At 43.7% G+C, this 27,949-nt stretch overlaps 1 protein-coding gene across 6 annotated transcripts in view; it reads left to right on the plus strand.

Annotated features, from left to right (window-relative positions):
- TANC1 (tetratricopeptide repeat, ankyrin repeat and coiled-coil containing 1) overlaps positions 1–27,949 on the plus strand; it is a 213,214-nt gene that overhangs the window by 38,363 nt on the left and 146,902 nt on the right. For all 6 annotated transcript variants that reach the window (XM_014575373.4, XM_075933446.2, XM_075933448.2 and 3 more), the window contains exon 2: positions 9,797–9,870. In XM_014575373.4, coding sequence (XP_014430859.3) covers positions 9,810–9,870 — 61 coding nt within the window. In that variant the 5' untranslated portion in view covers positions 9,797–9,809. The remainder of the gene's footprint in view (positions 1–9,796; positions 9,871–27,949) is intronic.

Consider the following 27,949-nt stretch of genomic DNA (forward strand, 5'->3'; position numbering starts at 1 on the left):
AAACATTTTCTTCCCCACATCAGAGGTCTGACAGTGAGGATACTGACGGACAATATAGCTGCAATGTATTATGTCAACAGACAAGGAGGAGCACGGTCACGATCCCTATGCGCCGAAGCAGTGCGATGTTGGAACTGGTGCATACAGAACAACGTAACCATAGCAGCGTCGTACTTACCTGGCACCGCCAATGTAATTGCAGACTCTCTCAGCAGGCAATTCCCCACGGATCACGAGTGGGAGATAAGGACAGATGTACTTTCTGTGGTATTTCAGAAATGGGGGATTCCACAGGTAGACCTATTCGCAACATACAACAACAAGAAATGTCGCCTGTATTGCTCGAGAGCAGGGCTCGGCAAGGGCTCTCTCGGCGATGCGCTTCTGGTCACATGGAAGAAGACACTTCTGTATGCTTTTCCCCCCACAGTGCTTATCTCCAGGACACTGGAGAAAATCAGCTTAGAAGCGGCGACTGTCATTCTGCTAGCGCCAGCGTGGCCCAGGCAAGCCTGGTATCCATTCTTACACAGAATGTCAGTTCAACCACCTTACCCTCTTCCTCTTCACCAAGACCTCCTTACTCAGGAACGGGGCACGCTGTTACACCCCAGACTGCAGGCGTTGCATTTGACGGCGTGGCTCCTCAGTGGTTAAAAGGGGATGAAAATCTCTGTTCTGAGCAGGTCAAGACAATACTTCTACACAGTAGGAAAGACTCTACGAGGAACACGTACCTTGCAAAATGGCGGAGATTCGCTAACTGGTGCATTCAAAACAACATACACCCTCTCTCATCTCCTCTACAACACGTTTTGGACTACATCCTTCACTTACGGACTTCAGGACTGGCACTATCGTCCCTAAGAGTGCTCTTGGCAGCCATCAGTGCTTTTCACCAGCCAGTAGAAGGTTCCTCGCTCTTCTCCCATGCAATTACAAAGAGGTTCCTCAAAGGGCTCCTAAATTTGCATCCACCACGAAGGGCGCCTTCCCCTTCTTGGAATCTGGATTTAGTATTGGACACCATTATGTACCCACCTTTTGAGCCCTTGACATCAGTTTCTCTGCATATGCTAACAATGAAAACAGTCTTCCTCCTTGCAATTACATCGGCAAGAAGGGTAGGTGAACTGGGGGCGTTGATGGCAAGCCCTCCTTTTACAGTTTTTTCCAAAGATACAGTGACGCTGCGATTACACCCAGATTTTATTCCCAAAGTCTGTTCTTCCTTCCATATTAACGAGCCTGTGGTCCTCCCGACTTTTTATCCCAAGCCTCATTCTTCAACTAGGGACGCTCTGTTTCACACGCTCGATGTCCGACGTGCGCTCTCTTTCTATATAGATAGAACGCGTCAATGGAGACGCACTGACAGGCTGTTGGTATCTTTGGCACCTAGATCAAAGGGCAAAGCGCTTTCCGCTCAACGCATTGCAAATCTCATCACTCTCTGTATTACGAAATGCCACTTGCTTAGGAATAAGCCTCTACCTGTTTTACCTCGGGCTCATTCTACGCGAGCGGTAGCGACTACCACTGCCTTTGCAAAGGGTATTCCCCTTGCGGATATCTGCCGGGCAGCTACCTGGGCCTCTAGCGCAACTTTCGCACGGCATTATGCCGTAACTAAGAGGTGGGCTTCAGATACAGCGGTAGCCTCTGCAGTCCTGTCCACAGTAGAAAATAACTGACCCGGAGCGCATTCTGGGTTACTGCTTTATACTCACCTGGAGTGGAGCACCCACGGGGACCACTCGAAGAAGAAGAAGAAGTTACTCACCCTGTGTAGTAACGATGGTTCTTCGAGATGTGTCCCCGTGGGTGCTCCACGCCCCACCCTCCTCCCCGCTCCGGGTCTTTCTGCTTTATCTTTCAGAGACCGAGCGGTGAGAGGAACTGACAAGGGGGAGCCGGTCCGTTGCAAAGGCGCGAACGCCGCGCGCTGTGTCCGCGCGTGCGCGGTCCGGCTCGGCTACGGCTATAGAAGTTTTCCGACCAGCGGCGCCGGGACGGGACCCGACACCTGGAGTGGAGCACCCACGGGGACACATCTCGAAGAACCATCGTTACTACACAGGGTGAGTAACTTCTTCTTTGATAGTCCTTACAGCTTGTTTAATGAGTTAATTAGGTTTAAAATCTATCACCCAAGTATGTAGTGCAGAAAGCTACAGAAATCTAGAGTTGTCAGTTGCCACTGAAAGTCACTTTCTAATTTTATAAGAAGGAATGAGAAAGATGAGAGCTAGTTGTAGAAGTTTTAAGGACACCCTATATTTAGTGTTCTCAGGTCTTGTATATGAAGAAGTAGCAGTGGGAAACTTGATTTAAATCAATGGTTTTTTTGATGACTTAAATCATGATCTTAAATCACCTTGATTTTAAATCAATTCTCCTTGTTTTATCTAGCAATACAAGGGATTATTACTCTATTAGCACTAGGTAACTATATTGCCTATACTATAAACCTCTGTATTATGAATGCCTTAGCTATATCTTATCTTTTAGAAAAGGCTTGCTTTGTGGCAAATGCTCCTTAGTTAGGAATTTGTGGAAGAATGTGTAAGTAGTTTAACCAGTCTATGCTGCCAAATTAAACACCTTCCAAGTGCCATAATCTACGTTGTTACATCATTATATAAGATTTAAAATGTATAATTATCCAGAATATGTTTCTTAATTTTTTTTAGCATACTGCCTTTTACAGAAATCTTAAGATGACCATACAAGGTAACATATGACTAGTTTCGTAAGAGCTTTGGCTCTGGTGTCTTGGATTTGTGTGAAATCCAGGTAAGGCTATATGCCAGGAGTACAAAGAAAGAATTAGAACTGTTTTTATGTAGTACTAAAATACACATTTAATCTGTAGAATTTACACGTCAATGGCAACAGATGAGTAAAGTGTTTTGGTAACTCAGAAATGTGAATTTTATTCTGTTTAAGGAAGAGGAAATGAGTTTAGAAACAGAAATTCAACTTTTGAAGATGTCTGCCTACGGTGAGCTCTGTTAGTGTAGAAGACAAATATTTTGCTTACCTCCTCTTTTGCCCCTCCCCCTTTTCCCAGTTCATTCTAAATCTGAACCTACATCAGGTTTCCAATATATTGTCTAACTGGCAGTGGGCAACAATTTTTGATGGAGGAGCCTCTCTATGATTTTGGTAAGTGGTCAATGACCACATTTTTCTACGGAGGGAGTACAGCGTATGGGACAGAGGTTGGATGCAGAGGGGAGCTTGGACAGGGCAATAGGGTGCTGGAGAGGGTGTGGCGTTTGAAAGGGAGTTTGGGTGAAGGAGAGTGTTGTGACCTTGGGCAAAGTATTGGTGTGCAAGGCCTGGGAGGGGATATTAATGCAGGAGAGGTTTCTGATCTGGGGGCGGGATGTTGGAGAGACTTCACGGTCTGGGAGAGAGTTATGATCTAGGACTTAAAGGGAGGGAGGAAGACCTGAGGGAGGGGGTTGGGGATGGGATGGGAGTGTAGGAGGGGGTGGGATGACAAAGGAAGGCCCTGATGAACAGGTGCTTACTGAGGTGGCTCCTGGCCAGCAGCCCAGTAGTAGGACCTTTAGGCAGACTGCCTGCCTACTGCAACCCCATGCTGCTCAAAGCTGCTAGCTGCTTCATGTGCACTTTTGCATTGCACACTGGGAGGAGGGAGGCTCTGTGCGCTGCCCCTTCCCCCAGCCAAGTCATTGCAGCTTCCATTGGTCAAGTCGGAGTGAAATGTCAGTCAGGAGACCAGTTGAATCAGTGCATCCTCTCCCAGTCATTCTGAATATCCCCCCTCTCCAGCCAGCCCTCTCCTCTTGCAAGCTCTTTGATGGAAGGGAGATTGTGGCCTCTTTACACTCCTGCCACTTCCCGGGTCCAGCAAATGGGAGCCTTAATGATTGTGCCGGGGATGGGGGCAGTGCATGAAGTGTCCCCCCCCCCCCTTCCACCGTCAGTGCGTGGTGTAGAGAGGCACATGGAGCAGCCAGCTGCTTTGAGTGGCCTGGGGCTACAGCAGGCAGAGAATCTGATTAAGGGTACGTCTAGACTACCGCGTTTTGTCAACGGAAGTTTTGTCGACAGATACTGTCGACAAAACTTCCGTCGACAAAGAGCGTCCAGACACATTGAGTTCTGTCGACAAAGCAAGCTGCTTTGTTGACAGAACTCTGTAGTCTGGACGCAGTGTTACAGGCAATAACACCTTCTGTCGACAGAGTTCTGTCGACAGAAAGTGTTATGCCTCGTAAAATGAGGTATACCAGCGTCGACAAAACTGCTGAGTTTTGTCGACGTTATGTTGACAGAACTCAGCGGTAGTGTAGACGCTGGTATAGTTTTGTCGACAAAAGTCCACTTTTGTCGACAAAACTAGGTAGTCTAGACACACCCTAAGGGTCCTGGAGTGTTAGACCCTGGGCCGTATTCAAAGGTTTGGTGGGCCAGATCCAGACTGCAGGCCGGATCTTGCCTACCCTGGTCTAATTTCTTAATAAAAATTTACTTACTATTAGGAATTGTTGCCTCCTGATATTTCCTGTCTTTTAAAAACATTGTCCAGGAAACAAATTATTTCAGAAATGAGTTTAATACATAAAATATGTGCAGAGTTTTGTACAATTGTACAAGGTACAATTTATTTTTCTTGGGCTACGTCTATACTGTGCTGTTTTATGCACATTTAGGCAAAGGGTGGAATATCGCTGTGCCTCATTTGCATAATTAATTAGTGGCCGCTTTTTGCTCAAAACCATCTTCTTGTGCAAGAGCCATTCTTCCTGAAAAAAACAGAATGGCTCTTGCGCAAGAGGGGATTTTTGTGCCAAAGCCTCTTGCACAAAAAGTGGCAGCCCATTAATTATGTAAATGTGGCATGGTGATAGTCCATGCTTCTCCTCATTTGCATATTTCTTGCACAAAACAGCGCAGTGTAGACATAGCCGAAATGTATATAGTCATATAAAGTTTGAAATGCTAGTGATCATGCATGTATCCATGTAGCAGACCTTAGCATATTAATTAACCTTTTAAAATAAACTTTCATTTCCAACTACTCTTGAATGATTTTTGCCCAGCACACCTACTGTAAATGCTGATGATATTTGTGCTATAATATTTCATAATTACTGTTGCAATCATATACCAGCTGAGGAAAAACTGTGCTGTGAATTTAACCTGCACCTTTGGTTTTACAAATAAATGGAGCTGAAGGAACATTGTTCTCTCAAGATTTAAATGTGCAAATAAACCAAGCCTCTAATTCAGGTCTGAAAAAATGTGCCAGACATTTACTAATCTAACTCAGGGATGTGAAAAATCCACAGCCCTAAATTGCTGTGCAGATAATGTTAGGTTGACAGAGCATTCATCCTTCTGCCTCTTGGGGAGGTGCATTACCTATGCCAATGGTAATTACAGAAGTTACTCAACAGACTGAAACCAATGCCAACAAATCAGTAACTTGCAGATATATCATAGACCTGTCAAGGGAAAAAGGTATTTTAAAAGGATAAATGTGTTAGCTTGTATGTTTAATTATATGGTATTTTAAAATATATTAACACATAATGTAGATAGTGTAACACCTTTAAAAAGAGTTAGCTAGCTGTAATACAGAATTTCCATTTGCTCTGTTATGTTTTAAAAACCTAAGAGGTTTTATACAGAAATCAAGTAAAAAATTTAAGACTGTAAGGTAGAAAAAACAAGTTAGGAAAATTACAGATTTAAAGCTGCCTGTATAACCTAAAGCTGCCCTTCTTGCGTGTATGCTTTATGGCTGAGTCTTTCATTACAAACAGTAGAATGTGAGTCACAAATACCAGAGTTACAAAATGACCAGTCAACCACAGAGCTGTTTTTGGAACTCCAATATGCAACCAGGCTGCGCAAGGGATTAAAAGTAACAACAAACAAACAAATGCAGTGCAGAAATGTCAGTGCAGTAATGGGTTAAATGTAAACTAACAACACAAAGGGAAAGTTTAAAAAATGTTTGAAAAAATAAGGAATCTGTTTCTGTGATTATTTCATTTAAATTAAGAACCAGCATTTTTTTTTTTTTTGCATAGTAAATCTTCATGGCTGTATTCAGTCTGTGTTAAAATATAAGCTTTCAAAAGAACCACAATAATGTTTGTAATTCTGAACAAAACACTTCAGAGCTATGAATAAGCTCCATGCACTAGGGGACTGCAAATGTAAGTCCTACTGTACTATTTGTTTGTTCAAGTTTATTTGTTTATTTGTTTATTCCCTGTACAGATAGGGAATGGATGTTCTCTGGTGTTTTAGGGCTTAAAATATTACAGCACCATAGATGCACGTGTGATGGCGCGTTCCCATCTCCTGCACCCCCGTAGTGGCACGGACAGACTCCACCAGCCAATAGAATAGAGGGAGTTTATTGCTTCTTTAGGATACAGCACAGCACAGATGTCATCTGTTTACAGGAACCGGGCCTAGGAGGCCTCAGCCCCCCTTGAGATGGGGGAGACTGGGCCCCTAAATTCCAGCCCCTTTCCCTAGGCTGTCTCCTCCATGATCCCAGACAGAAACTAACCCACTCACTTCCAGCCCTGCCCCCAGCCAGGGCTCCACTCCGCCTTCTTCCCATTGTTCCGCTCCCTGGGAGATCACTGGTCAGACAGGTTTGGAGCCCCCTTTTCATAATGACTCATCCCCTGCCTGCTGGGCCGTGCTACAGACAGCAGCCAGCGGAGGTCACTCACAACCCACTGCCCAGCATAGCAACCAGCAAGGTACCCCCCCACTACGTCACAGCATGCAATAGTGTAGACCAGTGGTCTCCAACCTTTTAACACCCAACATCACTTTTTAAATGTCAAGGTAAGCCAACATCTACCCCACCCTTTCCTTGAGGCCCCGCCCTCTCCATTCCCCTCTTCTCCATCATTTGCTGTCCCCAGCTCTTACTCACTCTCACTGGGTTGAGACAAGTTTGGGCTCTGGGGTGGGAATGAGGGATTGGGTGTGGCAAGGGATGAGAGGTGCAAGCTCAGGGAGGGAATTTGGGTGCAGGAGGATGTGGAGAAGAGGATGCTGGTTCAGGGAGGGGGCTCCAGGCTGGAGAATGTTGGGCTCATGTGGAGGGCTGAAGTGTTGAGCAAACCGCAGGCTTGTGTATGGGGTGCACGAGTTTGGGTTGGGGCATATGAGGGGCTCAGGGCACAGGTTTGCGGTGTGTGGATGGTGCAGGAGTGCTGTGCCAGAACACTGGGGATGTGAGGATGCAGGAGTTTGGGGATGTGAGGGGCTCAGGGCAGGGGTTCAGGTGAATGATGGGCTCAGGGTTGGGGTCTGTGGGAGGTGCAGGAGAGCGTTATGATGCTGCAACCAGTTGGGGGCTTGGTCCTAATTGGGGCTTGTTGGCCAGGCTTCATTTTTAAATAAAGTATTATGTCAGGCACACACATTTTCAGCATTGTCTTTATTTATGGGAGGCGTGGGGAACCTGTTTAGGGTCAGGGGCCACTGACTCTCAGAAAAATCATCCAGGGACCATACAAGTAAGATGCAAAAGAACAACCTCTCCAAAATGCCCGATGCCCCACTGATGTGGCCCCAACTAAGACACCTCACTGCCCTGGCACTCGAGCACCATGGCGGGTGGGGGAGGTAGTTAGGACTCAAGTTCAAGTCCTCAGGCTTTCTGAGGATCCAGGGTTAGTGGATTTCGTGGGCCCTTCATAGCTCTGAGGTGGGGCCTAAAATTAGGGATCTAGAGTGCAGAACAGGGTTGTCAATAAGTGGGATAGAGATGGGGATACAGCATCTGAGTGGAAAGTAGGATATAGGAGCAACCTGGGGGTAGGTGTCATGCCAGGAAGGAGGGGGAAGGAGCAGGGTGCTGGGGGGGGGGTCTGGTCAGGGAGCAGCAGTAGGGACCTGATGGGTATCTGGCCAGGGTGCTGGTGTGGTCTTGCCAGGGGATAAGGTGCTGGATGGGGTCTAATCTGGAGACAGGAGCAGGATGCTGTTGGGAGGTCTGGCTGAGGAAAGTGGCAGTGATGGTGGGGGTCTGGCCAGGGAATAGGCAGCAGGGGCAGCTCAGTCAGTATCTGGGGGTCTCCAGGGACATGGATCTCTGGGGCAAGATATGTGGGCAGCACTGGACGAAGTGCACATGCGGCTCCTTTTAAAAAATCCAGCTCCTCCGGATCCTGTGCTTCCATTTTACCCCCCCCCCCCCACTATACATACACACAGCCTCCCCCCCTTCCCCCTGCAGGAAAGGAAGAAGGCAGGCAGGCAGCATGGGGAAGGAAGGGAAGACAAGAAAGCATGCATGCTGTTGAAGGCAGGAGAGGAGCATGTGCTTTCTTCTCTTCCCTTCCTTCCCTGTCCTGCCTGCATGCTTTCTTTCCTGTAGTATGGGGGTGTGTGTGAGGTAGGGGTTTTAAATTTCGATCAATTAACTAACTGAATAATCAATAGGATTTCCATCGACTATTCATTAGTCAATAAGGACTAGTGCATTCTGCTTTTGAAATGATTTCAAAGATTGAAATGCTGTGTGGAACCTGGAGTCAGCAGGGGAGTCCCTGCTGGCCCAAGGCTCAACGTGGCATTCCAACTTTGAAATGTACAAGAGTCCCCACAGGAAGTGCTGTGTGGAGCCCGGGTCCAGTGGGTAGTCCTTTGCTGGCCCCAAGCTCCATGCGGAGCTTCCTCTCTGAAATGTACAAAAGCCCCAGTAGGGACTCTTGTACATTTCTAAGTTGGCTGCCTCTGCCCCCTCCCACAGGGCAGTTCCCCCCAACACCTCTGTCTCCTCCCTCCCCTTCCTTGCTGCCTATTTGTGAGGAAGTGTGGGAAGTGACTAGTCGATTAGTCGCTTACATCCCTAGGGGGAAGTCCTGAGGCTCTGCACCAGATCTGGCTTCTAAGGAAGCACACTTTAAAATGTATTAGCATTTTATGGTTAGGGAAGATTGTTAAAATAATACTCTTGTGCTCTGTTCCATTCATTGTATCTTATTCATTTCTATGAAAACTGGAACACTTGTTTAGAAGTTTCTGTTCCAGATGTTTTTTATCTTCCTGTAACTTTCTAAATTAATTGGCTCCTGCAGACGTTGATACAGAAGATTAGGATTTTAGGCAGAAATGGGAGATAAGGAATGGAAACTGGAAAAAGCTATTTTTAAATTAAAAATGTATTGGTAGTGAGGACTATTGATCATGAGGGCAAAGATGGCTTTAAATAAATTGACTCTTTAGTGACATGAGTTATTGGGGATTAATTTAGTAAAAATATTTGCTCCATATAGAAGTTCTGTTATACCTTCTTTTTAAGTCATCATTTGAAGGTGCGAATAAGTTTTAATGTCAACAGTGGTGGTTTTTTCTGTCACTTTCACTCTATCTCAAGTAGGTATTGTTTTGTCTGAATTTATTTTCCTCCTCCTTTATGAATTCCGGTTAGGAACAGACATTCTTTTGCCAGTGTGTCTTACTGTAACTTATACAGGTTTTAGCCTCATAACCTTAATTATATGTGGAATGTGGAGAATGCTTATGTTGTTTTTGCTTTATAACAAGATAGTTAATCCTTAATCACTTGTTTCAAGTATTAAAACGTTGCTTGTAGCTTCAGTATTTGGTTTGACCAATGAAACTTGGTTATAGAAAATTAATGTAAACTGTGAACATGTTTCAAAAGAATTTCCTTATGTTTAGAGTATCTTCCTCCTGTCTGTTACAGTTTTTATTTTTGGGCAAACTTTCATTATTATTGTATTTAAAGTTTTGTTTTTCTTTCCTCCTTCAGGATCAGTATTAAAATGTTAAAGGCAGTATTAAAAAAGAGCCGAGAAGGTGGAAAAGGGAGCAAAAAAGAATCAGGTATGAATACTAAAATATTGATATACTATAGAGCTCATCATAACTTACAAATTAAGCATTTAACATTTTTGTAAGTGGATAAAATTAATTTTAATATTTTTAAGAAATTACAATTCTTCACGTATATTTGAACATAATTATTTAAAGTCAAGACATATACATGATACATTGCTTAGATTTTGTAGATAAACATTATTGATAAATATCTATGCTTTACAGGCCAGTTTTGTAATTTACAGTGAGCATATAGGAATTATTTAACCTATCAGGTGAAATTTTGCTCTGAGTAACTAAATATTGTTTGAGATACTGTGTCCCAAATGTGTTCTTTGATAAAATAATGTCCAAAATCTATTAAAAAAGGGCTTTATTTTTTGTAAATTATAGTTGATGACATAAATCCACTAGTTCTCTAGTTGTCCATAGTTAAGGCCACAATTTAGTTATTGATAGTTTTACTAAAAGTCATGGATAGGTCATGGGAAATAAAAAAATTTCACAGCCCATGACCCTATCCATGACTTGTACTATATACTCCTGATTAAATTTCAGCTGTAAGGGTGTACTGCTTTGGGGGGGGGGGGGTCTGATGGGACTGCTGCTCTGGGAAAGGTTTGGGGGTTGCTGGGGAGTTGGGGAGTTCTGAGGCTAGTGGCACTAGCTGCAGTGGATCACCCACTAGTTGCTGCTCTTGCTGCCCCAGTATCACTACTCAGGCAGTCCTCAGGCCCAACAGCACCAGTTGTTGTTTAGGCTGTCCTTGGGGCCAGCTGCCCAGGGCTGCCTGTGAAGCGGCCAAGTGGCTGGTAGCAGTAGCTGGTGTGACTGTCCTCTGGGGTCAGCCAGTACAGGCCACTCCACCCATTAATCTGAGAATTCAGCCACATCATCCAGTTATGCTACTGCAAATTCGCCAAATCCAGCTAGCAGATTTCTACAGTTTTTGGAAGGGTGCTCGTGCATTGCGCAGCCCAAAAGGGAGAACATTAAATTCATACAACTCCACATGTATGATGAAGATTGACCTTTCTTAGGCTGACTCATCCAGAGGTACTTGCTAGTATCCCTTGCTTAAGTCTAGGCTGGAAATGAAGTGGGAGCATCCTAGTTTCTCCAATAGCTCATCTGTGTGTGACACTGGATATTTTTCTGGGTGAGTTGCAGCATTTAGCTTACATTACTTCATACAAAAGCAGATTTCTCCATCTGGTTTTGGAACTAGGACCACTGAAGAGGCTTATGCACTCTAAGAGGTGGATTACACCCATCTCTAACATGTCCTTGATCTCCTTCTCTATAGGGGGTTTGGTTGAAGGAGCTAGCCAGTATGGTTGGACTCTGATAGGGTAAGCTTCATCTTTGATAACGTAGTAGTACAGCCATTCAGTCCATGCTGAGGTGGCTGAAAACATCGGTGCGAAGCTGGTGCACACTTCTTTGATTTGCTGTGTCTGCTCAAAGCCCAGGCTCATGGAGACAGTTACCTATTCAATGTTACCCTTGCCTTTTCCTTTATAATAGGATCCTTCACGCCACTCATCATCATCCTTCTCCTGGTCTGTGAACTGAGGAACTTTGAATTCTCTAGAATAAAAGGGCTTTAGAGAATTAATATTATATACCTTAGGCTTACGGTTAGGGTCTGGGAATGCTATGAGGTAATTAACTGCATGTGTGCGCTCTCGGGCTGTGAATGGTCCCTCCCACAACGCCTCCATCTTATTGGCCTGTATTGATCCCGATAACCCCAGCCTGGCTTCTGGCCTCTGGACATAATCTCACATGAGTTCAACAGGCTCAGGCACCTGAACCTCCACTCCCTACAGCTTATGGCATGGAAGCTCCATGGCTGATGGCCTCAGAGAGGCAGTGTTCAGAGCAGGTCCAGGCAGTCCTCTTAAGGAGCCAGAAACCCTCCATCCGGTCTTCCTACCTGGCAAAGTGGAAAGGGTTTGTGATCAACAAGGGGGTCCCCCCTATGGAGGCCCTGGTCCCAGTTATACTGGACTACCTCTTGGTACTCAGGCTCCACAGCCTGGCTCCCTCCTCTATGCGAGTGCACCTACCAGCCATCTCGGCTTTCCACTTGGGCTCGGGGGGAGGGACTGTCTTTTTGGATCCCTAAGGTGCAGGAGTCAGTGGCACCCTGGGACCGAAATTTGGTGCTCTTGAGGCTCATGGGCTCTCCCTTTGAGCTGTTAGCCACATGCTCCCTTCTACATCTCTCCCGGAAGGTGTCCTTCCTGGTGGCTGTTACCTCAGCCAGGCGAGTATTGGAACTCAGGGCTCTAGTCGTGAACCCTCCGTAGATGGTCTTCTTTAGGGATAAGGGTCAGGCTGTGCCCCCACCTGGCGTTTTTGCCCAGGGTGATGTCTGTCTTCCATGTTCACCAGGATATATTTCTCCCTATTTTTTATCCTTAACCCCATTGCTCTGGGATAGGACAGGCTTTGCACACACTTGATGTGAGGTGTGCGTTAGCTTTTTATTTAGAAAGGACAAAGCCCTTCCGCAAGTCCCCCCAATCGTATATAGCATTAGCAGATAGGTTGAAGGGTCAGGCAGTGTCAGCTCAGCGTATCTTGTCCTGGATCTCAGATTGCATCAAGGAGTGCTACCAGCTAGTGCGGGTTCTGGCTCCACCCATTAGGGCACACTCCACAAGAGTGCAAGCCTCTTCCATGGCTTTTGTGGCGCAGGTGCCCATTGTGGAGATTTGCAGAACTGCTACCTGGTCCTCAGTGCACTTTGCAGATCATTATGCCATCACGCAGCATGCCAGGATGATGCTGTAGGTAGAGCTGTGCTACAGTCTGCCTCTAGGTAGGCTCTGACCCCGCCTCCTGGGGGGGCTAGCTTTGGAGTCACCTAAATGAAATGGACATGAGCAAGCACTTGAAGAAAAAACGGTTACTGACTTTGTAACTGTTGTTCTTCGAGATGTGTTACTCATGTCCATTCCACATCCCACTTACCTCCCCTGCGTTGGAGCATTCCGGCAAGAAAGAACTGATGGGGTGGAGGGCCAGCGGAGATATATATGCACCAATATTGCGGTGCCACTCCAGGGGGCTCCTTGACTGGCCTAACAGTTACTGCTAAGGGAAAACTCTCTGGCAATCGGTGCGCGCACACCTAAGTGGAATGGACATGAGCAACACATCTTGAAGAATAACAGTTACAAAGTAAGTAACCGTTTTTTCTGGGTTTAATCCTTTACAGGCAATTTAGTTAACTGAATACTAGACTGAATACCATCCACGACACCTGCTCTTAAAATCTGAAGAGAAATGATAGTTTTGTGGTTTAAAATAGTTGAATGGGGGAATGGATCTACCCGTGCTTCTGCCACAATATTCCTATGTGATGCTAGGCAAGACACTTAAATTAAATTTAAATGAGCGCTGAGCCCTCATAATCGCTATAATGCTAATATTCTGAAAATATTATATCCTAGATGTGTCATCTTGGGCTCCCAAAATTACTGGATACTTTGCAACTTAATCTCTCTATGTTTTACTTCACTATCAGTAAAATATTATTCCTTCATCTCACAAGGGTAAAAATACATTTTTAGTGCTTGTGAAGCGCTCAGATACATTAGTGATGAGTGCCATAGAAAGCCCATAAGGAAATTAATAATTTTATCAAAAGAGCGGAGTTTGAAGTAGCAGAGTGTCCAGTAAATAAGGCAAGGAGCCACATATGAAACAAGAAAAAAAGAAAATATTGAATAGTTACACTAAGTGAGAATTGTTCATCCTGCACTGTCACTGAAGCAAGGGTCCTGAGAAAAATCTAGTATATGATCATGAAATTAGATTGTATCACAATTCGTATGAACATGGGGACAAAATTAAAGTTGCAAAAAACCTTTAATTCTGGTATTCAATAACTTTTGAGTATTTGACCATAATGTTTTATTAATACAGCTTTTAGTATTTATTTTCCTAGTTTTTAAAAGAAAACTGGAAAAAGCAGAAATTCCATCACGTGGCATAATATGACATACATAAATGTAATATGATGACATTGGTCATCAGAAGGGCTGAAGCTTTTAGATGCCACTCATTACCATTTCAGCTAATGGAGTAACTGATAGCAGTAGTAGATTGTTATCCTCTTTGGACCAACACTGGAGGAAGATGCAACATTATGCCAATAGGTTTCAAATAATTATAATTAAAAAAAAAAAACCCAACTCCTCTGAAACATGGGGCTTGTGAGTTCCATTCTAGACTCTAGAGGTGAATGTGGTCTGGTGGTACAGCTCTTCTGCCGATTTGCCTCCAAGCTTGACCTTTTCTGCCATGTTCCTTCCAGTCTCTCCCAGTCTTGCCTTTCCCTCAGTACTTGCTTCTTGTCCCAGTCTTTTTTCTCTAAATCCCAAGTTTCTGATCCCAGTCTCCTTGCTTAATAAATCTTAATTTCACCCCTCCAGAGTACATGTCCCAAGCCTACCGTATTTTCCGGCGTATAAGACGACTGGGCGTATAAGACGACCCCCTAATTTTCCAGTTAAAACATAGGTTTTGGCCTATACTCGCCATATAAGACTACCCCCCTTTCGGAGGCAACACCATTTAATAACATCAGATTTGATTTATCGTACTTGCGCGCCCGGGGCCGGCGCTCCCCCCGCTGGCGCTCACCGTGCGCCATGTGCCCGGGGCCAGCCCCGAGCACCATGTTGGGGACCAGTATCAGCACAGGTATGTTCTATACCTGGCGTATAAGACGACCCCCAATTTTTGGGGGATGTTTTTTAGTGTAAAAAATCATCTTATACGCCGGAAAATACGGTAATCTTCCCCAATTCTCCTCCTCTGTTCCTAGTTTCCTTGCCCATGTAGTTCCAGTTCCCCCCTCCTCTCCACCTCATTTTGTTTCTTTCTCCATGGTTTCCAGTCACATGCTCCCACACCCAGGTTTCTCCTCCCCAATGGTTCCCAGTCTGTGTCCATCCTAAGCTTCTCATGTAATGTGTGCCTGTGCCTCCCTTGGCTCTTTGTCTTAGTCTGTTCTACTAGCCAGTCCCTGTTACCTCCCATACAGTGTGTTTCCTTGTCAGATTTGTCTCCCCTTTCTGACCCACTGATTACTTGTCCCAGTCTTCTTGCCTGGCAACTCCCAGTGGTCCTCCACACTGCCTGCTCTCCCATCTGTTTTCCATGTCCCTCTTCCTGCTACCCTGGTTCCCAGATCTAATTAGCTTGCCACCCTCCAGTCTCAGTGTTTGTCCCCCCCCCCTTTTTTTTCTAATCTGCTCTATCCCTCTTGCACAGTGCTCTTGATCCTATTTTTGCGCCCTTTCCATTTGAATCAAATGGTTTCATTCTCTGTGCTGCCTATGTGCCAACATGGAGATTGTAGAGCATAGAAAAGACAGTCTCCCTGCTCTCAGTTCAGTGCCCAAGCTTGTCCCTACAGCACAAAGTAGCCATTACAGGGAAAGTTTGATTTCATCCCTGTAGCTCTGATCTGGAGGAAGCACATGCACGGTCTAGTTACATGTAGGTCCTCTGAGAGGAACATGTTTAATGAGGATGAAATCTTTGGAGAGTATAGCTGTTAAACTGTAGTAAGGCTCTAAACTCTAGTGCAGGGGCGTAGAACCCTTTTTGGGTCAGGGGCCGCTAACCCACAGAAAAATCGGTCGTGGGTCGCATACACGTGAGAAGCTGAAATCCAAAAACCAAATCCTCACTGAAATGGGTCCCGACTGAGGAGGAGAAAGACACTTCACACATTCCCCTCACATACCAGAGCCTAATGGGGCTTAGGCTAGTAGATTGTGTGTGCTCCAGCCACACTGGGAGACAGCAGGTGGCAAAGTGGGAGGATGGGTGGAATGCCAGCAATATTGCAGTCCTGAGCCTTGGGGACCAGATCCAGGCAAGCTGGGGGCCGCATCTGGTCCCTGGGCCATAGGTTCCCCATGCCTGCTCTAGTGAGTATCTAAACTTGGGCATGCTTTCCTTGGGGGTAGTAAAAGGCATATCCCTGACACAAAGGCCACCCTCTGTCAAATTCAATGTCTGTATTCCAAAACATTGGTCCTGTAGAGCTTGCCATAGATACGGTCACTAGAATTTTTTTAATATTTGAAAAACAATGTATTTTGTTCTTGCTGCCGCCTTTTTTTTTTTTTTTTTAAACATTTTGGCTAAAATTTTCCAAACACCCTTTCAACCCCCATAACCACAAAACTGCAACAAACCCATCCTCAGACACATAGCATGGATGATCATTTCACCTCAAAAGGGTTACAATTAGGCAACATTAGAAGCAAACAAAACAGATTTGTATAATGGAGAGAGCCAGGTACCTTTATAGTCTGTGCAGCCAGCCCCACCTAGAATACTGTAATTGCTAGCTGTACAGGCCAGTGCAAAATTTACAGTTTTAATCTAATCAGTGAGCTTTTTTTAGACACATACTTTGCCTATTACTGCATACATTTCATTCTCATGGCTAGATGGCATGATGCATTTTAAATTCTGCAACTCTGTGTTGTAGTAAAATGTTGAGGTTCTTAGTAGTTTCACCATCTGCTTAATACTTTTATAATCAACAGAAAATATCAGTGAGATTTATATCAGGTCATCTTACTTGCTCGGTCTTTCCTCACAGGTTTAATTTTTATCTTGATACAAGCAGAAAGTCTTCCAATAGATGTGACACACATAGAGTGGGTATTTGTTTGCGTAACCATAGTGATTTCACCAGCTCTACCCAGCAACAGTTCAAGACAGGAGGTGAAGAATGTGAACTGCAGGAAGTTAGTTAGGCAGAATATAATTATATATGATTTGACCAGAGCATAGTGATTAATGCTACTACCCTTGCAAATGGTTTTCATCATCTCTTCAAAGAAGTAGTTATTAAATCATAAACCTGTACCTTTCAACTCCCCAGTGCCATACCAGAGCATTGCTTAAATAGTCATCAAAAGAAAGATTGTTACCTATCCTTCTTTTTCTGATATGCTAAAAATTTTAATACTTCTGCATTGGCATAATATAGTTCTTCTTCAAGTGCTGTCCCTGTGGGTGCTTCACTTTAGATGTCTGGAGACTTTTGGTAGCAGTGCCAGGTTGGGTCATATATGCATGGTCCCTGACTCGCACTATTCTAGGCAGTTAGCTGATGCAGTTTGGCCAACTCCCACTCAGTTCTTTCTCTCCCGCCCTAGGCTAGGAATCAGAGCATTCAGCAAGACCTCATTACTTTGTAGTTTTGTTTATAGGTAGTTACATAATTCCTTCCCTGGTTCCTTTCTCACTGTTGAAAACAAAACAAAACTGTTTTCTTCCTTGCATTGTGGACTTCTGCCTATGAAGAACTATCCCTCAAGATACAGAGCCTTCCTGAGGTTAAAAGTCCTTGACAGGAATGCCTAGTTTGTCAGATTTTAAATGTTGTCTCCCCTGCAAGCTCGTGATTCCTGTTTCAGATGGTCAGGATCAATGTGTTTACTGCCTATGTGAAGCTCACATCCCACAGAAATGTCAACACTGCCTCAGGCTCATGGCTAGAATAAGACGGAATAGAGACTTGTGGCTCAAAATTGTCCTTATGAAGAAGTCTCTTATCAGATCCTCTTTGGAGCCTGAAACTCGGGACCCCCAGATTTACCTCACCATCCACAGCTTCTGACAAGGGTCTTTCCACCACCTCACAGCAACCTGCCAAACATTATCTGAAGAGGCAGACACCTAAGTCCCCACTGCAGGTCTTGGTGAGAAAGAGCTGTTCCACAGTCAGGCACCTGACACTGACTTTATGGCTCCAGGTGTTGACAGCAGTAACAGCAAAACTCACTGCTACCAGGAATGAAGAAGCCAGGGCTACCACAAGCTCTGACAGAGGCTTATGGGGAAATCAAAATCCCATGCCTCTGCACCACTAAGAGAGAAACTGACACGCAAGAACTGTGGTGCTGCTTCAAAAGTATAGTGTGTGGCCATCACTCACAGAGATTCAGATGATTGTGCTGCACAATGCTCTGCAGCCCCTGTCACTGACAAGCATGCAGCCACAGGGCCCATTCAAACCTGTATAGCAGCAGTTCCTTCTGCAGAGGGACTTGACAGTGGGCTCTGCCACTAATTTCCCTATCGTCCAGTGGGGACAGGACACCATTGGCACCGAGTCTCCTGATGTCCCTGACATCACCCACACCTTATTTGTGTAAGGAAGACAAGAAGGGCACCTTATTTGTATAAGGAAGACTCAAACAGTCCCTGCTGGTCTCGTGCTCCTGGTGGCATTTCAAAGCGGCAGCACCGCATGGAGCCCGAAGTCTGGCCCCAGGCCCACATGGCACTGCTGCTTTGAAGCACTCCCTCCTCCCCTCCCCTTCCGTCCCCCTCCCCCCACACACTGCCTCGTTCACATCCCTAGTTTAGGAATGTGGCAGGCAACAACATCCCAGAAACACAACTCATGATAAGTACTGGGAAAGATTTGGTTTCTTTGGCCATAAGCTTACTCCTCGGCGACACTTCACCTCCACATAGGCAATTATGATGAGGAGTCCTGTGGTGCTACCCTCTATACTGGATTACTTATTAGAACTCTAATGGTCAGGCCTGTCCATGAGCTCAATAAAAGTCCATCTATCTGCTATCACAGCATTCCACCCCAAGGTGGATCACCACTCTCTCTTTACTCATCTGTTATAGAGTGCTTTGAAGAAACGTTTTACTAATGCATACACCGAACTCCATGAGCCCACTATACCATGAGACCTCAGCCTGATCCTTTGGACTGTCACCTTTCTTCTATTTGAACCCATGACAACTTGCTCACTTCTACACCTTTCCATTAAAGTAGCTTTCCTCGTGGTAAGTACATTGACATAGGAGAACTGGGAGCTCTTATGGCAGCCCCTTCACACACGGTCGTCTTTAAGGATAAAGTGTCCCTCAGCCTGCACCCCAAGTTTCTGCTGAAAAGTCTCTACTTTCCATCTTAACCAACCCATATATCTGCTAAAGTTCTACCATAAACCCCACACAGTGAGAACACATTTACACACTTTATACGCCTGATGTTTGACTTATTACATAGACTGGCCTGGACTGTTTCGCAAATCACCCAGACACTTCATAGCCATCCCAGAATGCTACAGAGGGTGTGTCATCTCTAAACAGAGACTTTAAGTGGATCTCCAGCTGCTATTGTCAGTGCAGCCTCTAACCCCACATTCCAAGGATTCACTCATATCCCACTAGAACCCTATCTGCCTCCCCTGATTTCCTCCATAATGTCCCTATCAAGGACATCTGAAGAGCTGCTATTTGGGTATCAACCCCTATTTTTATATAGCAGTATGCCTTAAAGCAACAGGCAACATCTGAAATCTCCCTCGGACACTTTATATTATCATTGGTCATGACTCAAACTCTGAAGCCCCCTCCTTCCATTGAAGGGCACTGCTCTGAAATCATCTACCAGTGGAGCACCCACAGGGACAGTACTTGAAAAAGAGGAGTGATTACCCATCTTGTGTATTTACTGAAGTTCTTTGAGATGTGTCCCCTTGTGGTTGCTCCACTATCTTTCCTCCTTCCCTCTGCGTTGGAATTTCTTAAGCAATCTGCAGTAGAAAAGAAATGGAGTGGGGGTTGGTTACACAGTGTCAGTTAACTGCCTGAAGCAGCATGAGGCGGGGACCATGCACATACGACCCAACTGGGCACAGCTACCAAAAGTTTCTGACTATGAGTGCAGGGGCACAAAGACAGCTAAAGTGGAGCATGCATGGGGGCGATACACCTCAGAGAACACAGATGCAATAAATATAGGCCTATTGTGTTCCTTGAATCCACTCACTCAGTTGAGTTTGCTTCTCTTTTACAAGGTTAGGCAGACTGAAGCACCCAGTAGAATTTTCAAAATTTCATGTAACAGCAACCATGGTCTCATTCTATTTAATTGTGAGACCTCTATTCTGTACAGCTTATATTCTTGTATGTATTCCTCATTTAAAGTAATATCTTATTACTAGGAGGGGAGAATAATTTTTGCCTTTGTTGTTTCTAAGACTCTTGAAAGTGGTTGAAGAAGGGCGTGAACTTAGAGACTATGTTCTCTACCTATCTAAGCTACTTTTGAGTAAAAAATGCAGTCCAAGAAAATAGGCCAACTATATCATTTAAGTATTCTAAATTTCTGAATTTGTCAACTTTGTGAATCACCCACCAACATGCACGTACATGTCAGAGATGTAAAAATTAAAACCAAACAAAAACCAAACAAACACTAAATGTGTAACCGATTGAAATTCAGTCAGTTACATGGTTAAATGCTCTGTGGACTGATAGCACTGGCCAGGAGTTTGATTGTCAGTTAACTGGTTAAACTCTTACATCCCTAAAGTTCGTACATATACACTATCCTGTTTTTATTCAATAAATTATATAAAACGCTACCTCTTCAATCAATTTGAGTTTTTTAGAATAATGTTTTGTTGCCAGTCACTCTCATAGGTGATTTTTTAAAAACTGTACTAATTTAAGAACGAAGCAATTTCTTTGACCTCAAAAGAGACTACTTTAAAAATCATTTTGTGCAAGAAAAAAAAATCCATCCATTTGGTGGGCAGTATATTCCAATATATTCTTATATTCTCTCTGAACTAAAGAAAATTCCTGTGACCTTCGTTAAAATCATGAAATCTGTGTTGTCCAATGTAGTCTCATTCTAAATGACATAATAGCAGGAGCTGTATTGGAATAGAATAAAAATCTGATAGCTGGATCAAGGAAATCAACAAATGGTCCCAGTGCAAAACCAAAGACATCCTGTCATCTCTGTGTGTGGTGGTGTTGCTGCTAACATGAAGACAACAGCTGGCTTTGTTTAAATATAGTGGCTTACAGATTCCTGTGGGAGGCCCTGATTAGTGGATTTTCCAACTGCCCTAAATCCAATTTCCGTCTCAATATTTTAAAGAAAAGTTATGCTATTTGGAATGGAGACTAGACCAGGCTCTGATAAATGCTGAAGCTTGAGATGCATTTCTCCTTTAAGTATGTTAGAAAAAAATATTTTGCTACCTTACGGCATCTCTCTGAATTGGTGTATGCAGAATACAGATTTCATTTCTTTACAAACACAGTGCTACTTCTCTCCTGAATGTTGGTCTCTTATGAGAAATCCAAGAGCTCTATTTTTAGCAGTGCAGAGTTATCGGAGTCATAAGCTGGGCAGAGTCTGCTAATGAAAGTCTAGACCCTTTCCTCTGATCTCCCCCCCCTTTTTTTAGAGAGAGGATTACATCAACTGCAGCTTCATTAGGAAATATTTAATTTGCACAGTGAGTTTAGCTGCTGCTGGCACAGTTGGTTGGTAAAGCTCACGTCTTTTATACTTGGGGCAGGTTACAGGTGGATGTTGCATTTCAAGAATGAACGTGTGCTTTCTTTTTTGTATTGCATCCAGCACCCACTTGTCAAAGTCAATTTAATACTGTGCATATTTTGTTCTAAAAACACTCTCTAATTCTGTCAAATATCCAGAGGATCATTACTCATTTTTTTCTCCTTCGGAATAACACAGAAGGGAGAAAAATGTGCCCACTTGAGAGGCCAGTTATTTGTCCATTTTTATTTTATTTTCAGCCCTGAATAGTAACAAACATAGTCTTCAAGTTTTACAGAATAGGTAAGGCAACAGCAGGAATGCTCTCAGACTTCAATATTGACTGTAATTGTATAGCATCCTTTAAAAAGTGGAAGTTAAATTCTAGTGAGGGAAGTAGGAGCATTAACTGACAAGTGAAGTGAAAAAATTGAATTAGGAAGATAAAAAAAAAAGAAAGAGAAGAACAGCTAGCAAAAGACTCAGAAATAAAAGCAAACATATTTTAAGTATATCAGAAGCAGGAAGTCTGCTAAGCAGATGATCAAGATGCTAATGGAGCACTCAGTTGTGGAGAAATAAAATGAATTTTTTGTATTGGTCTTCAGCGATGAGTATATGAGGGAGATTCCCAAACCTGAGCCCTTCTTGTTAAGTGGCAGATCTGAGGAACTGTCTCAGATTGTGACATTAGAGGTGATTTTTGGAACAAATTGATAAATTAAACAGTAATAAATCACCAAGACCATATGGTATTCACTCAAGCATTCTAAAGGAATGCAAATGTGAAATTGCGGAACTAGTAACTGTGGATTGTAACATCGTTTAATAGCTCCAGAGATGACCATGGCATTAAGCTATGTAAACCTGATTTCTGTACTGGGGTATAATCCTGAATTTAAGAGGGTAGGGGCTATGGGTTGCCACTGGCCACATCTGACCAGAAGATACTTAGTTTCTTGACCCAATTCAGGTTACAGATAGAGAACCCAGAGAACTATATCTCAGAAGAGGAGTATCAGGATCAGTGTCAAGGGCATTCAAATTGAGGACAATCCAAATTACTTAATATCTTTATTAAATAAATGAAAGAGTTAACAAACATCAAAAGTATAAAGTTATCAGAACGTTATGAATTCTAGGACTCCGTCTGGTAACATTACTGAGGTTAAGAATTACTAAGCCTAGTATACTCATACTTCTTCCTGAAGACCTGGTATTAGGAGACATAGGACCAACCTCATTCCTGGCATACCCAATGAAATTAAAGGTCCAAACTGGTTTGTGGAGTAGTTAAGCTATACTGTAAAGCTAGGTTAATAGTTAATAGCAGGTAGATACGTGAAGAAGACCAACCAGTGAACACTGAACAGAAATATTTTTCTGAAGAAGAACTCTGAACCAACCCAAGTACAGATATTTTATAGGGCCTTAGCATTGCTTGATTCTTGTCCAACCTACCATTTCCAAATTTTATTTCCTTACCATAATTTATGGGTATATTTAAGTTAGGATACTTTTCACTTATTAATGAGGATTATCTTATTCCTGAAACTGTTACTTTCTATCAGCAGGTAGTCTTGAGACATTATGATTTCAATTCCTCTGACTCTATGCAAAAATTTAAGAAGGTGCTGCCTCAGAAGTCAAGATGAGTTTGCAGCTCTTTTAGAGGAAGGCAAGTCTGCGGCAAAGGAATCACTAAAGGCAGTCCTGAATGTGGCTGTGTCTGCAGCCTGATCCATGACTCAAGGACCCATACGTAAATCCTTAGCACTTAATATTCTGGCCCTCATGAGGAAACACCATAGGCCACAGATGATGCCTGGCTTCTTCCCCATTTGCTCAATAGGAGTATAGTCCTAGTATAGACACTCAGAGTACGTCTACACAGCAGGGCTAAAGCTGAAATTAGAAATAGCTTATTTCAGCTTTTGGCGCTGTCTACACAGCAGGAACTCTGAGGTAGAGCAACTCTTCCTCCAACTTCCCTTACTCCTCGTAAAATGAGGGTTACAGAAGTTGGAATAAAAAGTCCTCTAGCTCAATATTATTTTGACATTATGTTGGAATAACTGCTTGTAGTGTAGACGCAGACTGTTTTATTTGGGAATAACGTTAGTTATTCTGAAATAACACGGCCGTGTAGATGTACCCTCAGTGAGGTAGGTCAGAACAGTTTTTTTTAATGGGACTCTTGGGGTGACATTCATGGAGATATGTTCCAGAGATAGCTGCAAATGCCGAAATCTGTGAATATAGGGAAGGTGGGGGTGTTTGGGACACACAAACATTACATTGTCCAAAATGAGCATTTTATTGCCTGCTATTCCACAGTCGTCAAATAATTTCAACTTCAAAACGAATAACTCAAAAATTTGAACTCACTCCCTGAGAGTCTTACTATTCCTGCGGGAAGAGGGGGGAGGAGGGAGTTAACAAGGTTGGGTGCGCAAAAGAACATTGTGATGGGAAGTTTTTTAGTCTTGTTCTTTAACTCCTTTAAAATTTCTTGGTATGGTATCATTGCAGCTGCAATTTCTCCTTTAACTTTCAGGCTCCGTTCCATCAAGGGATCATACTCAAATGTTTTGTAAGTGAGCTGTTTCCTGCATTTAAAGAGAGAAGCCAGTGTTTCTAAATTTAAATTGGGTTTTTCTGTTTCATTTTCCCTTTCCTCTTTGTCTTCACTGTTCATCATGATTCCTGCAAGGTCCTCATCAGTCCTTTTCTCTGAATGTGACTTAGTTTTTCAACTTCTGATTTCCTCCATGTTCTCAAAACCTTCCCCTCCAACATCACGGACCATTCTGACAATCCTCTTGATCTCTTCGTTAGCAGTTGGGAGGTCAGTAATATAATTGACAGCTTCCTTCCATATGGTTCCCCTACCTATACTACCTCTTGAGCCATCAACTGATAACTCTATCAGTCACTCCCAACCTTCAGCCCCAACATCAGGGACAAATTTGCCACACTAATCCACAGGCGCTCAGACTTACTACATGGTTTCTCCATGGTTTTAGCATGAAGAACTTACTTGTTCCACAAGGGTAAAACAGGTCCTGTTGAATAGCTGCTGCCCCTCTATGCAATACACTTACCAGAATAAATGGTCATGATTCCAGGAGTGGTGCCAACAACGTCAGTTACAGCTTACCACCACTGCTATTCTGACCATCCTGCCGTCCTCGAGTATCTCATGGAACTTAATGAGGCTGGGTTGTCCATCAGCTCTATAAAAGTTCACTTAGTGACCATTGTAGTCTTTCATCACTTAGTCGATGACTCTTCCATTTTTGCTCATCCTACTATGAAGCACTTCCTTTTGTAGCCTGGGAAGGAGTTTTAGTAAAATTTGGATGGGTTAGGCTCGCTGATCTGACTAGAAAAAAAAATCTAGGTTTGTCTTCTATCACAGGTTACAGTTCAGTGGAACTATAAGATTCCTTTTCTTGAGGGCCAGCAGGTGACGAACAGCAATCACACTTTAACATAGGAAGTGAAACAGAAAACAATTTTATTGCTAAGGAACAATTATGATCACCCCAACAAAAACATCGGCAAGAATGCAAATCACTTGAATTCCTTCCCAAGATATCATTAACACAAACCAATTAAAACTTATTTAAGTACATAAAGAGTAATAATAATCCTTCCTGCACACAAGGACCCTAAGGTTGGATGGAGAAGGGTGGCTTCCCTTCCTCTAGAAGACCTGGAAGCAAGTGATAGTAAGATTCCTAAAAGCAAACTTAAGAAAAATTAAGGAAGCAAGAAAGCAGTTATAGAAATAAGACAGATATAAGTATTTAGTTTCTGACCTGAAAGGATGAAACACTCTGGAGTGGACTGTATCAGCAACAGCTGGGACAGTAGCCCCGATCTCCCAAATCCCTCAGCCTAAATACCCCTTTTGGCGCCAAAATGGTCTGGATTCACAACCCCTTTTCCATAGTTGGGCCTAGCACCCTAAGATTTCTGAGGGTACCATCCCTGATTGGAAAAAATATTCAGGGACCTTATGAATATTTATTAAGAATGACTGGTGTTTTCTTGGATGACCTCCCAAAACCACTTGAAACACGTGGGAGGCTGTGGTTTTAGAACTTGATATCTGGACTGATTGTGCAGGAGATTTGAAATGGCAGTTATCACTAAGTTAGCAGATTTTCTTTGCAAATTCTGAGAGAATTAAAAAATAGACTATTACGCCAGCCACAAACTCTTGCTTCAATCATTATATGGAAAAATGCAGGGAAAAACAAGTGTTAACTCACTACCTACTGCTATAAGCCATCTCACAGAAAATTAATTCTGCAGGCAACTTGCATTACCAGCCTATTCAAATCTATATAAAGGAAAATCAAAATAAAATAAAACAGCTATCAGTTAACTAAAATAAAGCAAATATAATTTTAGTAGGCCAAAATAAAGCAGATATCAGTTAGTAGGCTACACTTTCTGGCCTATGCAAGATGTTGCCCGAACGCCTCGTGATCGACTGGTTGAGGCCTCGCAATCGACGGGTTGGTGACTACGGCTCTAGGGGAGCAGCCGTGTCTGCACAACGAATATCTAAGTAGATATCTTGTCTCCACACCTGTTATAAGCTCCACAATCAGTGCCCCTTATAATACCTTATAAAGGTTTTATTGCTCATTCAACCCGGGCAATGGCAACATCTACTGCTTTTCTTCACAATGTGCCCCTTGTTGACATCTGCTGGGCAGCTACCTGGTCCTCTCATCATACCTTTGTGCAGCACTACATGTTACAACAGGGCCCAATTCCAACTGCCTCTGTGGGCCTTGCTGTCCTTGCTACTTCTCACATGTGACTCCAAAGCTTGCCACTGCCTAACACGGATACTGCTCTGTAGTCACCTGAGTAGAGCACCTACAGGACCACCACTTAAAGGAGAAGTAGTTATTCATCTTGTGCTCCACTACTCTCCCTTCCTCACCTCTAGTTTGTAATCTGTTAAATGTCCTGCCGTGAGGGCAGGGGACTCAACTCAATGACCTCTTGAGGTCCCTTCCAGTTCTATGAGATAAGTATTCTTTGATAGAAAAGCAATGGATGGACTTGTGCCATGCACACAGCTAGCAGACAAAACAGCATGGGATGGCAACTGCACATGTGTAGCGCAGGAAGGCACTGCTAGGATAACAGTTTCTGATCACCGGTGCAAGAGCTTACCGACACCTTAGTGGAGCACCCATGGGTGCACAAGGCAAGTAACTTCTTCCTAATCCAGAAAGCCAGTGGTGGTCTCAGACCACTTCTGCACCTGTAAAACCTCATCGAATTCATGAAGAAGTTCTACATATTCTCCTTGTTATCCATCATTTCCTTCTTGGATCCATGGGACTGGAGGCTTATTTCCCCAATGCCATTTTTCTCAGACTCATAATGTTCCTAAGATTTGTTGTGAATCATATGCACCACCAATTTATGGTGTTCCATTCTGTTTGTCGTGGCCTCTTGGTGTTCAGAGTGCATATCCGTCACCAAAGCTTTCCCTAAAGAGACAAAGGATTCAGGTTTATACATCCTCAACTATTGGGTGGTCTAGACTTCGGGTAGTGACAGATGTGAAACTAATGCAGTTGGACATTCCAGAATTAATAGCTGCTCATGCAGATGTGAAACTAATGCAGTTGGATATTCCAAAATTAAGGTCTGCTCCTGAGCCACATGGCCTCTTATAGCTATGTGGTTCAGCACATGAGACTTTGGATCCATCCTCTCCATGTGCGAGCAGGGCTGGCCTTATCATGAGGCAAACTGAGGCGGCCACCTCAGGTGCCAGACTGGGGGGGGGGATGCCACTAGGACGTAGAAAATTGTGTCTGCTGCTGGTGCATATGTATTCTCTCTGCAGTACCACGAGGGGAGTAGAACAGGAAGAAGGCAGAATTGAGACCTTTCAAAGTTTTGGCCCAAGTGAGGAGTCATGGGGGCATCATTTGAGCTCCCTGCCTCAGGTGCCAAAACATTGTAGGCCGGCCCTGTGTGCGAGCTGGCATTGCTATATTCATGAAGGCTCATCATCCAGACTCAGTCATTACAGCTTCTCCACTGGTGATTACTTCCCTCTATTTTGTGTGTAGATGCATTATTTTGAAATAGCTTATTTCAAAATAACTATTTCAAAATAACACTGTAGTATAGATGTACCCTCTGAGAGATGCCTATCTCTGTTGTATGCATTTTCACCTATTCCTCTCATACTCAAGATCTTGCTGAGGACCAGACTCGATAGAGAACAAATTATCCCTATAGCACTAGTTAGCGACATTCATGAACCTGTCAGATTGGTGGTTCCACTGACTACCTCAAGTGTGAGAGACCTGATGTCCCAGAACCATGGCTGCCTGTCACCTGAACCCTGAATCTCTTCATCTCATGGCTTGGAAGCTGCATGACTGAACCCCTTGGAGTTAGCATGCTTTAGACCAGTTAAATAAGTTATTTTAGGATGCAGAAAGTTGTCCTCTGGAGCTGTGTCTGCTTGGAACAGAAAGGTGTCTTGTTTATGCAGTCATCAGTACCATTCATTGTGAACTACTTGCTATGTCGGCAGTAATAGGAGCAATTGCTGTCATTGATTAGAGTCCAACTAGCTGCAGTTCTGGTGTTTCTTCTGTGGGTTAATTTTTGCAAACTCAGTTTGCAGTCAGATTCTCAAGGGAATTGACAGAC

This window comes from Pelodiscus sinensis, chromosome 7 (genome assembly GCF_052426305.1).
Source record: "Pelodiscus sinensis isolate ZL-2025 chromosome 7, ASM5242630v1, whole genome shotgun sequence".
NCBI lineage: Eukaryota > Metazoa > Chordata > Testudines > Trionychidae > Pelodiscus > Pelodiscus sinensis.